General features: G+C 43.4%; 1 protein-coding gene across 4 annotated transcripts in view; it reads right to left on the minus strand.

Annotated features, from left to right (window-relative positions):
- Window positions 1–15,356, minus strand: part of unc5a (unc-5 netrin receptor A) — a 149,884-nt gene that overhangs the window by 8,535 nt on the left and 125,993 nt on the right. For all 4 annotated transcript variants that reach the window (XM_005719673.1, XM_005719675.1, XM_005719674.1 and 1 more), the window contains 3 exons: window positions 11,700–11,787; window positions 11,074–11,242; window positions 8,678–8,911 (listed from right to left, as the gene is read on the minus strand). In XM_005719673.1, the coding sequence (XP_005719730.1) occupies window positions 8,678–8,911; window positions 11,074–11,242; window positions 11,700–11,787 (491 nt within the window). The remainder of the gene's footprint in view (window positions 1–8,677; window positions 8,912–11,073; window positions 11,243–11,699; window positions 11,788–15,356) is intronic.

The following is a 15,356-nucleotide window of genomic DNA, read 5'->3' on the forward strand; positions in this document are numbered from 1 at the left end:
TCCAAAGAAATACACAAAGACATGGTGGAGACACTGAATACATTTAACTCAAACAGAGAGATACACACAAAGGCCCGTTTGCGCACACACACACACAGCATGAGCATGAGGCAGGGGTACAGTACATCTGAGGAAAAGAAGATAGTGTCTCTGCGTGCGGCCACAAAGGACTGGACCGACTCGTCTCCACGGTGCTTTAATGTCATCGCAAGGTTGATCCTCTGCCTCGGTTTGTATATGCCAGTGTTTTCTGCATCTGCATTAGCATGCAGGAACTGCAGCCATTCCCAGCCTACTGGCTACCTGGGCTGTGATGAAGTAAGTGAACGAGCCATTAGTCAACTGCTCATTGTTCTCGCATGGCGAATCTCCTTAATTTCATTTTTGTTTTTGTGCCAGTAGAGATTTGTAAATGCATGCTTAATATTTTAATCTCTGTGGGACTTGCTCAGTGGACCATTTGTTGCCATCCAAATGACCATCTGGAATGGGATGATAATATCCGGCACATTTGCCTCTGATTTATCAATTCGCTTTGAGCTGGATGCTTTGTGCTGAACATGTCCTCAGAAATCCAGCGCTTTGGTTGCCATTCACATGTGCTGCCTCATACTCCAATCACAGGAGCATACTACAACAGAGAAAACAGGCCTCTGAAATTAGTGGTGTGAAAAGACCTCCAAAATAAGACATGTTCTTTTAATCTGTCTGAGGAGGGGAAACAAGATGGCAGCAGAAGGAAAACAGTCAGCCCGGGCGCTCCTCGGAGTCGTACCTCAAAGACAACAGCTCCGAGAGGGCGAAGTGCGTATAGATGGTTGCCATATGTTGAACGCTGCATGCCAGCATGGTTGCCCATGGTATGAGTTCAGCAAAGACATCCAATTAAGGTGGAGAATGGTGGTAATTTCTATCTGCACAACACTGATTCAATTTTCTGCCCTCTTTCCCAGGAACAGGCTAGACTGATTCCAATTATAATGGAAAGAAAGCTGTTAATTATCCATTTGGAATCTCTACCTGCGTTATTTCATGTGCGCTCCCCTTTGACGAATGAGCAATTTTTGGTTCAGGCCGACAATTGAATTTCACTGTTTGTTCGCCGCATTGTTAATTTCCATGTTTGCTTTGTGCTTATCTTCTTGTTAACGTGATTATTATGCCCCTTGTGATTATCTAGATTGATTCCCGAATTTGCATCGGTTTACCTTGATTTAATTTTTAATTTTAAACCATTAAAAAAAAAAAAAAAATCTAAAATGATCTGAATGTATGCATCTAGCTGGAATATACTCCTCCATGCTCTGCCAGACAAGAGTCTTGTGATGTTACCCAGTCCACTTACTCAGAGAGGGAAGGTCAGACAATGGCGCTGAATCAAAGCGTCGAGGTCTAATGAGTTAATAACAGAGGGCAGCGCGTTCTCCACAGAAAAGCCCTCTGCTATTATGTCTCTTACAGATACAAAAGCCACATTATGTGGGCTTCCAGAGAGGTTCATTTAAACAGTTCTTAAGCACAATTATTTGTTGGGCGGCGATTAGCATTGCAAATTGGGTGTTGGACTTTGATCAGGTTTTGACCTATAGAACAGATCTATAGCCCCGCTAGCAGCAGAACGAGTGCAGAATGCCAATTATCCTATTATCAAATGTGGCGACTAGAATGAATACTAACTCGAGCCGCCTAGCAGCACGTCAGGTTCAAGGCCGGCACACTGGGATTACAATCAAAACAGGGTCTGGGACATGATTCTCTTGCTACCTGACAGGGACACTGAGGGGGAGGGGGAGGGGGGGGGTTGAACAACACGGGATGATGCATTTGCTCCTTTAAAGTGTGCTCATGTCCTCGCTTTCAAAATGACACCGTCTCGCCCGCATGTTGTTTGTGTGCGTCCGAGTGGCTGTGACTGTGTGTATTGCAGAGTGGCTTTTTTCTGCAGGATTTCAGCATATGTTCTGGACTGAGAGAATAATGGCCCTCTTTACGCCCCATTATCCTGTTAACAAATGACAGTGTGAGCGAGCTAATAGATGAGAAGCTAAATTTGACCGTATTATTTACTCTTTCTGGGAGGAAAACAATGCAAGGTTTGGAATTAGTTTATCAAATCACATATTAATCATGATTGCACCAGCTCAGTTTTGTTTCCCCCCAATTCAGGGGAATATAATAAGAGCTGTTTTCTCCTAAGGCGCCCTGAACCTGTACAGCTATGGGAACATTAAGATGCATGAGATGGGCAAGAAGTTCAAGTACCGCAGGAGAAAAACCCCTTTTGTTCTGACGGAATTCGAGATAGCCTGGGGTGTGTGTGAAGACTGTGAATTTAGAGTCAGGCAAAGCCAAGACCACCCCCTGACATTCAATGAGGCTGGCTAAAGAGAGTGAGATAGAGCAGGGAGGAGTGAAAAGAGCAGGAGCAGGAGAGGAGAGAGACAGAGGCAGCTTAACATTTGTGTCTCCAGGTCACTAGAGTGGCCAGCTTTAGCAAGAGAGATAACAGGATTACTGCAATCATGGCCACAGTTTTCTATGACTTCAACCCCCTTTATACGCTCACTCATGTCCCCCCACCCCACTCTCCACCCATCCCGTCGGCATGGACCAGAGCTGGGACTGTAATGGACTGGGGGCCGGGCTCCACCAGGAAACAAGAGACACTCATACAGCTAATCTCTCCGGGCTGGTGATGACAGAAAGAGGTTAGTGGCTGCACCGAACGCTCTCCTGCGACAGAAAAGAACAGCCAGCCTTGGATGCCGGGTGGAAACACAAACGAAACAAATCAAAGTATTAGCAGAGGCGTATATATTAAGAACCGGACTGGCACGAAGCTGCAGACTTTCCCCTCACAGCAAGGCCAAGCTGCTTCTTGTGGCCTTGTGTTGTGCCGGCTTCGTGTGTAGCAAACTGATTAACACAACCAGCTCTAATGGAGATTATGAGTAGCCTTTGATCAGTTAATTAGTCAAGCTACATGTCATCCGAAACATGGAGCTATACATGCACACGGGCGGTAATATCCTCATAAACTCGTCCTCAGCCCCTCACTCTCGGCGACACGGTGTCATCGTGTTTAAAAATGTGCATTCATAGTGAATATCCATTTTCAGAGCTGCTCTTTTCAGGCAAATGCATTTGTTTATAGAGAGTAGCCTGGCTATGTGGGCTCCATAAATCTGTGTATTTGTCAGCAGGATGTGACAGGCTTTTCCTCTCTGACTGAGAGTCTATCGGTCTGAGCTCCAGTGGCCGTGCCCGCTACAGTCAACTCTGATTAATAACTACAAATAGAAGGGACTTGTCTGCTCAGTTATAAATGGGGACTGTGTTTGCAAGGGAAAAGATGCGCATTCTGCTTAATAAATCACAGAGCAGGACGGGAGAAAAAAGCACACAGGAACACAAAAATATAATATGGAAACAATTTCTCAGCTGGGCTCAGTGATAAAGCTGACTGTCTTGTTTAACTTAATGCCAGCAATTACTGGGCTATGCTCTTCTGTTTTTCGTCTAGAATTTGTTGCCAGTAACTTTTGTAATGGAGGGATCAGAAAAAAACCAGTTTGTATTTCACTCCGTACATGCTGCTTTTCTCTTCTCTGTTACATAAAAGCTAAAAAGTTTCCGCTCAAACATGGCTCGCTGCTCAGCAGCTAGCAAGGAAACGTCATAGTGGGAGCACATAAACAGTTTATGAGCCTTTTTAACGCAAATAAGAATCATTGCTCGAGGTCAAACACTGTACAAAAAGAATCCAGGGGCCACTATTTAACCAGCAAGACATCAATTAAACACCCATTTAAATCCTGGAACATACATTTCTACAACAGGGAGACAGAGAAGCTAAATGTATTGGACTCGTAAGGTGTTACTGATGAGGGAGTAAATCTGCAGTTGGAAATAAAACACCAGGAGTACAAAGAGAGTTCACTTTTACCTCAGCATCTAAAAACCACATAAAGGTACAACAATGATTAATTAGACAAACACCTGTATACACGTGACACACAAGATAAGCCACCCCTTGTATCTTGGCAACCGTGCCCTTTTATTGCCATGCAGCCATTCCTTTTGGCACCAGTTTTAATGGCTGCTACATCTAAGCAAATTTATCCGAGTCAAAAAGTATTTATGATGCTTTGTTTTTTAAGATGATCTTTTATGTTGGTGATCTGTCAACTATTTACTTCAATTATATTTGCACGGTGCCAACAACAGTTACCTCAAGGCACTTTATATTGTAAGGTTAAGAGAAAACCCCAATAGTCAGATGACCCCCTTTGAGCAAGCACTTGGTGAAAGTGGGAAGTAAAAACTCCCTTTTAACAGGAATAAACCTCCAGCAGAACCAGGCTCATGGAAGGGGAAATCATCTTCTGTAAACAGTTAGGGGTGACACGCTGTGGACGAGAGCCAGAGATGAATAATTACTAATGATTAAAGTGGTGTATAAACACAGAGTGTGAAATTTATTTTAGCTACTAAGTATTTTTAATAGGGAAAGTGTACAAGTACACCAAAATCATCTCTGATGAGAACCTTGCACTAGATTATAATCATATACACTGCCCTGCTCGAAGAAACAAGTCCCACTAATATTTCCCTGGATCATGTTTAGACTTGATGAGTTATTTACAACATTTATTTCTGTCTAGAGATGCATTACTCTTGTGCCAAGATCTTGTATTAATGCTGCGAGAGTCAGACTGTTGCGTAAAGTCTTCTCTAGCCCACGCCAAAGATTCTCAATGGGGTTAAGGTCTGGACTCTGTGGTGGCCAATCCATGTGTGAAAATGATGTCTCATGCTCCCTGAACAACCCTCTCAAGATTTCTATCCGATAAATCCTGTCACTGTCATCTTGCTAAACCTTAAGTGCAATGGAAGGCTGTTGCCTATTTGCTTAAATCCAGGTGGTGACCTTTTTTGTGTAGATATAGGGTAGGTCCCAGTTTTTCATGTGGAAGATGGTCAGTTTAACCGCAGGTGGCATACTCTCTCTACTTTTAAGATTAGGCTTAAATTAAAACTTTCCTATTTGATAAAGCATACAGTTAGGGCAGTATCAAGTGGCCATGAATCCTCCATTACTTACCCTGTAGTAGGTCTAGGTTTATTGCAGAGGGAAGGGATTTTCTTCTTCATTTACATTTTTCATTCTATGCATAGATACACCACTTTGCATTTAATAATTGGTTATTGTTAATCAACTAATAAGCAGTCTCACAGTCAGTCCCACCCCATCTTATCACATCACGGGATTTCAGAAACTAATGGGTGATTATCAAGGCACCTGGATCCATTTTTTATACTGTCTATTGGCATGCTAACATACACAACCTAAGCAGCATGTTGTCGGCAGGACTGTCCCAATTAACAGCCGCTCCAGCCATTGTGGTCTTTGAAGGAATTGGGACACACGTATACTTATCGCTTGTTAGCAATGTTAGCTAAAACCCGATAAGCATGTCAGTGGGAGCATATAAAGAGCTCTTTCAAAAGTCGAACACAGAACAAAATTGTACTATTTCTGCTACAACAATAATTAAACAAGAAACCTTTACTATATGCTCTATGAGCCTGCGTTTCACAATGTTTCACCATTAGCATGCTAACAACGGTCACTGGCAATGCTAATGCTATCACTTGCTAATTAGTATTAAAATCAAAGCCACTGAGAATATTAAGTTTAAATTATTGGACAAATTATTTGAATTGTGACAACATTACGGTGCTATCGTACCATCTACCTGAGCATCATGCCTAGCTGTATAAAATGTCATTTAAATCTGTCAAGTAGTCAGAGTGAATTGAAATGGTGGCTCAATCTGACAAGTACTGCCAAAGCAAGCAAATGAATTCAATCCAGATATTTATTAGAAACACTACTGCATCAGTATTTATTATGGTTTCTTTTACAATGTACTGGTTAATACGGGGAAAAAAAATCTGTGCTTCAACCTCAGTAAAAAAAAAAAAAAAATCTGACAGGGAGTGGGTGGTTTATAAATCATTTTTTAAATGTTTTTTTTAACTGTACAAAAAAACACTGGCCTCACAAACACAGACATGTGGGTGTAAAGGAAGCACATTTACTTATCAATAAACACAGATTTTTCATTAATGTTCCGCTATTCAAATTTGGATTATGCTCAGTAGAAAAACATACAGACTTTCAAAAGCTGTCAGATTGTGAAGAATATCACAGCTAAACATATATATATATATATATAAAGAAAAGCAGCTGCACCATATTCCAGTCCTGGAAGACACCCTTACAGTTAATTAGATAAAGGTGTTAGGTGTATCTCTCCTCCGAGTTGGAGGCTTGCTTCACTGCAGTTGTGGAATGGCAGAACCTCAGTGATGCTCTCCCACAGGTTTAGCTGGAACAAGCGAGCGCACAGCGAGGGCGCTACCAAACGCTGATTATGTCGCCTCTGCTGCTGTGCCAGCCTTGGCTGGGCCGATCAAGAGTGGGACACACATTAAATATTAACTTAATTGGTCCCAGCAGAGCCGTGCTAACATACGGCAAGCATCAGACGAAAATGTCACTGTTTCCCCAGAGCCCCCGCACACTTAGGATCAAAGACAATAACATTGGTTCTAATCTGCTGTAATTGGGAGATAAGAGATTCAATGGTACAGCATGCATAAGTGTAGCTGAATGCATTTGTGTTTGTGCGTGTGCGTGTCTGTCATTCTCCCTGATGGAGGCTTGTCAGCTCAGAGTGACAGCCAGCAATGGGACTAGTCAGAAAAGCTCAGCATCCCTTCTGGTTTCTACACTTTCCTCTCGCCACTGAACATCCATTTTATCTCTCGTCATTGAGCAGCCTGTTTAATGCATGGAAAGTTAACATCTGCGGTGGATTAGCAGGTTGCAAGCGTGGTCATAAAAGTCACATGTGCTGAAGGTGTACAGTACATACACTCTTCACTGCACCACCTCCCGCTGGTCCACCACTCTCATGCACTACAATTAACTCTAATGGTAGCCATAGTGAAAGTCTAATCATAAATGGTGCATTTTAAAGATAGTGATTAGTGATTAGTCTGAACCTCTCCAGGGAAGTTTAATCTCCACTCAAAGTAGTTAATGTACTTGCTAAATGAACTGCTCCCTCCATAATAGCACCAAGAGCAGTGTGGAGTCGAGATTACTAAGCAGCGTGGGCAACGTTCTAAATCACTCACTAAAAACTACAAAACCCTGGAGACGCCGTGGCTTACCACAGCACCAGGTTGTGTGAGAGACGGGGAGCTAATGCACTCAAGGGCGTCGAGGGAGCTGCAGAGTATGGCAGCACAAGTGCTGGAGTCAACAAGCTCAGATGTCCTTTTCTTGGCTAAGAGAGCCGGAGAATAGCAGAACAAGAGCTAGCCAGAGGGAGAGGGAGTGAGAGAGAGAGAGAGAGTTTTTGTGCACCAGCAGCCTTCCTGCATCCAACGCAGACACACAAGGTCATTTCAACAGTCGCACACTACTGGGTCATCGGATGAGCTGAATAAAGAGAGCACGCTACTGTTAGAGCTACTCTAATGTCAAGTAAACATATGGGCTGAAATGCATCTGAGGAAAAACACTCTTTAGCTCCCGTGTCACATTCTTTTATACACAGTTCATGAGATTTTTCGCCAGGACTTTTCCTGAGTGTGTCGGCTATCATGTGATAGCAGCAGGGGCAAAACTGAAGCACAAACAGACAGACGTAAGGCATGAGAGTCTGTACACAGTTTCCATCTCATCTTCAACTCTCTGACTGTGAGAGCGCTAATTTCAGTGCAAGCTCCCATTGACTTTCGTTTGCCGATGTCCCGCAGACGTCCGTAGATTGCGCTTGTGGAGGGGAGGTTAGCCATTAAAGCCAGCGAAAGTGGACTCTAGCGGGAAGTGGCACTTGTGGCTGTGGGTGGTGTCAGAAGAAGAGGAAGAGCTCAGAGGGAGGGGGAAAAAAGAGGTGTGGAGAGAAAGAGCAAGAGAGAGAAAAGAGCGAGCGCACAGGGGTTGCTGGGAAAAGATTGGGACAGGCTCTCCTTTTAATTTACTAATTAACCATGCAAATGAAATCTTAACAGGCTACTCAGAGGCAGTCCTCAGGGGAGGGAGGAAGGCATTAGTGCTTGATTATACTCTGTCCATGTGGAGGGGGGGAAAAAAGCGAAGTTGAAATATGCTGTTGAACAAAGTGATGGGAAACTTCTCGGCCTGTGGCAGCCAAGCAGAACCACAGCTTGGCTGAAGGGAGTGAGATGTCTCTGTTGACATGGATGGAAAAAGAAAAGAAAAAAAACAAGAACAACAACCCAAAACACATACAATATATATTATTTGTTTAAGCTGGATGTGTGGATTGTTTCAACTGACTTAGGGTCAGTGTGTGTGTGTGTGGTGGCGGGGGGGACAACCATCATCTGAACAAATGGCACAATCCCGAACTGTACATGGTGTAATCAGGCCTGCGATATCATTCAATTTATCATGGCTGTGCCTACCTCCTACACGTCTGTGCCAGTTTCTGCTAACCTTTCAATGTGACAGACGAAGCTGTTACACATAATAGTCCACCTATCGCTCAGCTGATTCGAAACCGGCCAATCTCAGGCCTCACAAACTGCCCGTCACACACAATAACAGGCAGCGCCACAATTTTCACAAGTTTACCTTGAAGACGTCCTGCGTGTCGTCCATGCAGTATACCCTGATGTTGTATTCCAGCGTGGAGCAGTAAGCGTCCGAGAAGAGCACCAACCTCAGGCGCTTGGCGGCGCCCATGTGCAGGGACTCGCCCACCAGGGCGAATGTACCCAGCTGCTCCGAGAAGAGCCGGCAGGTCTCGGCCTCGAGCTGGCAGTAATAAGGGTCTGACACCAGCTCCTCTCCCATCAACAGGACGTCCTGGAAGAGGCAGGGGTGGGGGAGGAAGAAAAAACAAAGTGTGGATAGAAGGTCAGGCACCCAATTTATGTAGGAGGCAAGGGCGATGTGTTTGCCTGGATATCTGGTGTGTGTATGTGTGTTTGCAAAAGGCTTTTAGGAAAGCAGACTGGCGCAGTAGAAGGGCATCAAACTCTATTGTTCGTGCTGTGTGACAGAGTAACATCAAAGGTAAAAGGTCTTTAGGTAATGTTTAGATCAGGGGGAAAAAGGTCTTCTTTGATCTCGCTTCAGATTCCTTTTTCGCCGCACTACGACTTACTACATCCTGACATAAAGACACACACCTCCTCATACAAAGACATACATCCTATAGAACACCATCAGTTTCCTTAATAATGCATGAACAAGGTATTCAGTTAACATGAAAGGAGACTCGAACAGATTCCTGGCAAGAACAGACGCTTCTGCAGAAAGGAAAGACTGGAGGTGCACTGAATATTGGATTATCGGGATTGCTGGAATCTCCTACAACGATTGTTTCAGATTTGTTAAGAAAGGTGAAAACAACTTGCCAATTTATCTGCAAAACAACAGTCTTGCCTGATGGTGAAAAGTGCTGAAAAACACTAACAGGCAGTACAAGAATTAATTGGTGCTTTAATTTGCCACGGAGAACAAAAAAAAAGAAAAGGTTAAAAAAAAAAAAAAAAAAAAAACCCTCAGAAACAACACCTTGCATTTTTCATCGTCGTTACAGAGAAGAAATCCTGCATCGCAAATCCATCCTTAACAAGGATGAGGTACCTATGAAAATATCCCATTCCATCACAGTACGGGATATTTTTCATGAGATAATTCCACTGCTCTCTGAGATAATTTGATGGAGACAAATTGGACCCAAGGTGACAACATTTTCTCTAAAATCCCTTCATGCCAGTTGACTGACTCTACCCATTAGCCAATCAAGCTGAAGAGAGCATTCTGCCTGCCAAATGCCCAGCGAGCCCCTGTAGGATCGATTCAACCAGACACCATCTACATCAATAGAATTAGTATTGACACAATTCATTTGCTATGCAACCACAATGGAGTCTCACTTTTTCATCATCTTAATATTTCTACAGAGTGGAACAGAGACCGAGGTGGCTCAATTACGCCACTAAGCGCTCGCTCTACGAGCAATTCATTCCTCTTTCTCCCTCTGCAAGCCTGTTATCCATTTTCACTCTCTCGCCTTGCGTCGTCCTCGCCTGCATGGCGTTCCTCTAGATCTGCATTACCTGCCTGTCTACTTTTCCTCTCTCTCTCGATCTTATTTCTTTTCCCCCCCTTCCACTTTCCGTCACACTCCGCAGTTATTTCCACCCTCTCGCCTTCTATTCTCTTGTCCACCTGGCACTTTTATCCCCTTTGGTGTCCACGCAAGCCAGGCCGCTGGGCTATATTTGGTCCGGCCGATGATTAAAAGGGCTGGTCTAACCTCTGCCTCAGACAGGCCAATCCATCCCACAGACACCCCACCGCTGCCACACAGGGGGGGGAGGGAGGCTGAATAATTTATGCACAATATCGAACATGAAAGAAGACCTAGTAACACTCTGAAGCCCACCAGCACCCTTTCCAATCTTTCTGGATTGTCGAGATGGTTACACTACCTCAAACTGTGCTTGTTTGTGTGCGTGTACCTGTGTGTGTGTGTGTGTAGGCAGGTTCTTCCCAACTGCATCCTATTGGAGTCTGGCACTTCTGGTTACTTTCAAATTTCATGGATAGAAAAATGGGGAGGGAACTCTGTAATTGGAAGCCGCGGTCAGAAATGGTCAAGGAGCACTCAGAGGAGTACTTTGAGGATCAGTAATTTGCTTAGAGAATGTCTGTTTTGAGAAACATGTTGCTTAGCAACTCATCAGCTAGAGAGCCAGCGCTTCCAGGCTTTTGTTCAAGCCCCGATGAGAAAACACCTGATGGTCAATAATTTAAACCCGATGGAGTAGATGAGTGCCGGGTCAGAACTATCTCCGCTATATACCACTGAGTGCCTTTCAAGTCACTGCTGAGCAAGTTCGTACTTTTTTGGGGAGAAAAGCTCTGAATAAGTTTAGTAAGACTTTACAAATTCACTGGATGGCAACTTTGTCTTTCTCCAAAGGATTTGTGCTGGAATGATAGTGCCGTCTTACCTCCCAAGCGCCCTCATAATTCTGCTTCTTAAGGCGCACGGCCCAGTTATCCAGGCATGCATCAAAGCAGTGGTCCATGCTGAGGATAACTGGCCGGCTCAGGACCACCCCCGGAGGGCCACAACTCACAATGGGGCTGAGGAGGGTCTGGCAGCCAGCCACGGGTAACCTACACCGGGGAGAGGAGCAAGAGAGAGCGATGGATGCTTTTCCTCATTGAGATATAAGTGAGAATTTATCGGTCTCTTGTAAGCAGGATATGATACTGTCACCTCTGCAAATTATCTAGCAGCTGTAACAGAGAATCATAAAAGCCTGCTGGACTCGCTGACTTGTCGCACCAAGCTGTGATGACTGAGTAATAACATGACACTACCGCGGCATGCTGCAGTGGCTGTGCCACGAGAGACTGAAGTGCAGCAAGCCAGATAAACAGTGTTTTCCCAAACAATTCATTTAACTTAAATAGTGCACATCCCGGTAAAAGGCTACGTTATTTATTTACATCCTTTCTCCACAGTACTGGCACAGACTGCTAAGCCGTTCCTAATGGAACAGTAGAGCATCAAAACAAACAGCCTAGTGGCAGGGAAGACTGCCAGTTAGACAGCGTTAAAGAGACCCACCTTAAATCTTCCTTCCTCTGAACAGTGAGATAAATCTCATAGATCTTTCCTCTGGGGATGGCCTCGGGAGGAATGAGCAGACTGATTCCTAATGCAAATAACAACAAAGGGAGAGAAGAGAGGAGGGGGGTGAGCAGGAGGGAGGGAGGGGGACAGGCTCATTTGTTCAGAGTGAACAACGCTTTTGTCATCCCACAAAGGAAGCCAGCCTACTCGACAAAACTGTAAGGCTGCAAAAACAAAAAACAAATCTATTCTGAAGGTCAGAGGCAGCCTCCTTCAGGTACAGTAGATGCAAATCTCTGCACCGGCAGCCGAGGCGGCACACGTCCCCACGGTCAACAATTAGCTGAGACAAAAGCGCACGCTGCATCGCAGTTTAAATGTCCTCCGTCTGCCACCAAGTAGATAATTGAGACCATGGAACAGACTACTCCAGGAAAATTGCACTTCCCCAGGAGAGTGTAGGAATGCACACTGGAGAATAGGCAGAGCTATTGAAATAGCTTGAGTGTTGTGGCATTTGAGCTGTGTTTCCGGTGCCAAAATCATCCACTTAGAATCCCATTTTAAATGTTGTACAAATAGAGACTATGTGACACAATCTCAACAGTCTCTGCATGGTAAAACTGGGCCTCTATTCACCATAAAACATCTGTTTGAATAAGGCGAAGGTGCCTAAATGCTCACAGCCTTGTCTGAATCTATAAACCATGTCTTCCATGTGCCCACTCTGAAACTGTGCTAAATGACAGTATATCTGCTTTGAGTTGAAGCATAAAAGTGGTGAGATTTCTCCCCCCCCCTCTGTGTCCCACTGAGAAGATGCCAATGCGTGGTATAGTCAACATGGCTTTGAGTTAATCCATGCATAAAACATCTTCAAGAGAGTGGAAGAGAGGCACAGAGAGAGAGAGAGTGGTGGCAAGGAAACAGGAAGGAAAAAAAGGCCCTTTTCTTCCACAAGACGTACCAGCATCGGCTAATCTGGACAGCTTACAATGAGCCAAATGAAAACACTGTCTTCCAGTATAATTATATAAGCTCTAATCGGCTAATGTGAAGAGGAGAAGCAAAATAGGGACTTAATGATGACGCGGTGGACTTTTTATATCTTTTATAAGGCTGATCTTTGCCGTCTTTTTCCCCCTTCTGTCTGTTCTCTTAGCATAAAACTGACACTTGTGGACATTGGCTACAACCCCCAACCAGCTCTGTCATTAGCCAAGGAAATAATTGGAATAATTTGTTATAGATTTTATTCCACATCTCTTTCGGGGCACGGCGTCTTCGGCACACACTCATTATATCTCATCTTGTCACTGCACTGAATGTTCTTTTTAGTTATTCATGCATTGCTGTGTAGATGTGGCTTGTTGACAAATATAAGCAGAATCGCTGTTTTTTTTGTGTGATTTAATGTTGGATTAGTGACTTTTTCGGTGTCCCGTCTTATTTCCCTCATAACTGATGGAAACTAATTTGTATCCGATACAGAAATACAGCCTGTGCACTTCATGGCTGTCCTGGCATGAACCTATTAGGAAACATGAGTTTTAAGGCTGAACAGTCTGCAGTGGGTTTCCACAAGACAGTAATGTTTATGGGACTGAGCCGTTATTGTTCAATTCTCCTTGCAAATGTCCAGTCACAGACACTAAAGCAGGTGTAATAAAACATATAAAGCCAACTCGCTCCCGCAGCATTTCCAAACACAGAGCAGATGTTAAATTGTTTAGATCATGTTTCTTTGTGAGCTTAAAGTATAGCTGTAAACAGAGGAACATCCTACAGAGGATTAAAGATGCCATTGCATGACACAAACTTACAATACAGGGCCCGAATAAAACAACTGTTTTTACAGTCCAAAGTTGTTGTTTTTTTATTCCACTTTTATGAATCACGTTTATAAGTTTGGGAGCAGTAAAGTGGAAATTGCTTTCAAGTTTGAGGTTTCACTTCTTATTACGAAGAAGCCAAGAGCTGTAAACAGAGAAACATACGGAGTGGTGGGTTAGCTGTTCTCTGTGCAGTGTTTGTGACTGTCATTCTGCATCAGCCGCTATATGGACCTCCAGGGCAAAATCAACTTCTCGAGACTGACAGATAGTCTGCTGCACCTTATGTCTGCAGCACAGTTGCCTGTTGTCACAAAGAGCTAACAAAGAAATAATGTATGGAGTGCTATTAGTTCAGCCAGCTACTGCATCTTTGGTAATAAATAATAATAGACGATAGCGTGAGCCTTCATCCATCCAAATGATGTTACCAAAGAGACGTAATAACACAGACTATAGAGAGGCAGCAACCACATCACAACGGGTTTCTGATCAGACCTTCTGATCATTTCCAACACCTGACATTTGATTTTAGGATAAATTCAAAACGTTAATTACTGTTTAAACTGAGCTATTGAAAAATAATAGTAGGTTTGTGAAGGTCCCGTCTCCCGTCATCCCCAACTGGTCACAGCAGATGGCTGCCATTATCTGAGCCTTCTTCTGTTGGACATTTCTTCCTGTTAAAAGGAAATCTTTCCTTCCCACTGTTGCTAAGTGCTTGCTCATAGGGTGATATTTTAACACTGGTGTTTTCTCTGTATTACTGTAGTGTCGTCACCTTACAGTATAAATTGCCTTGAGATGACTGCTGTTGTGACTTGGTGCTATATAAATAACACTGAACTGAGGTGAAGATCAATTTCTAGAGCAACCTTTAAATAAAATGCAAGCTGCATGTCTGTAGAACTTGCAGCTTGCATGCATTTTAAATTCTTCAATGTTACTTTTTGCACTCACTTTTTTTTTCTTGTCATAACTTTCATTTATTTTGATGTAATTCCCCATTTTTTTTGCACTTTTACACTTAAGGAATAAGAAAGTATCAAAGTTCTCAGGGTCCACCATTTGTGTCCTTTTAGCTCCTACTTTAGCCAAGTTCTCACAAGCACATAAGGGGAACCTTTGAGTGACTCAAATGTACATTTATTGGTCTATGCCTTGTGTGCCCCTCATGTGGTGAGTGGCACAGCAATTTGGAAATGTATACATAATATTTATATATCTATATATATAGAGATATAGATATATAAATAAACCAGCATAGAAATTATAGTAGAACTTTGATGTTAGCTTTAAAGATGATAGAAACAGGGAAATTGGTCCAGGCTTTAAGCCTTTATATGCAGCAGAAGAAATATAATGGAATTTTGACTCAGCAAAGCAAAATATAAAAAAAATCTTCCCTAGCATTTCCTCTCAGCTACCTAGGGCATCCAAACAAACAGTGCAGCAATGTAGAGAGAAAATGCAGAGAGGCTGGAATAGGATTACAAGAAAGCAAAAGGCCACAACAACCAAAGCGGATCCAAATAGGCCTATTTCACAGCAGCTTTTTTCCATAAAATGTTGGCGAAACACACATACTAATGCCATTAACAGAGGTTCTGTTTTATTCAGGCACAAAGCCTTTATTAATGTGATTAGTAACACCTGTGTTTCCCTGCCATTTTATGTCAAATTGGCTGCAGTGTGGCTATGGTTTACTGAAAACCATTAGCCACAGGCCTGCACGCGCTGGTAATGTGGGCACGAAGGATTTGTTAGTCAGGATAATACATCATGTTCGGTGGTTGGAAAGCAAACAGAAAAAGATCCC

Source organism: Pundamilia nyererei, unplaced genomic scaffold, assembly GCF_000239375.1.
Source record: "Pundamilia nyererei isolate P.nyererei 1_Seehausen unplaced genomic scaffold, PunNye1.0 scaffold00001, whole genome shotgun sequence".
In the NCBI taxonomy this organism is placed as follows: Eukaryota; Metazoa; Chordata; class Actinopteri; order Cichliformes; family Cichlidae; genus Pundamilia; species Pundamilia nyererei.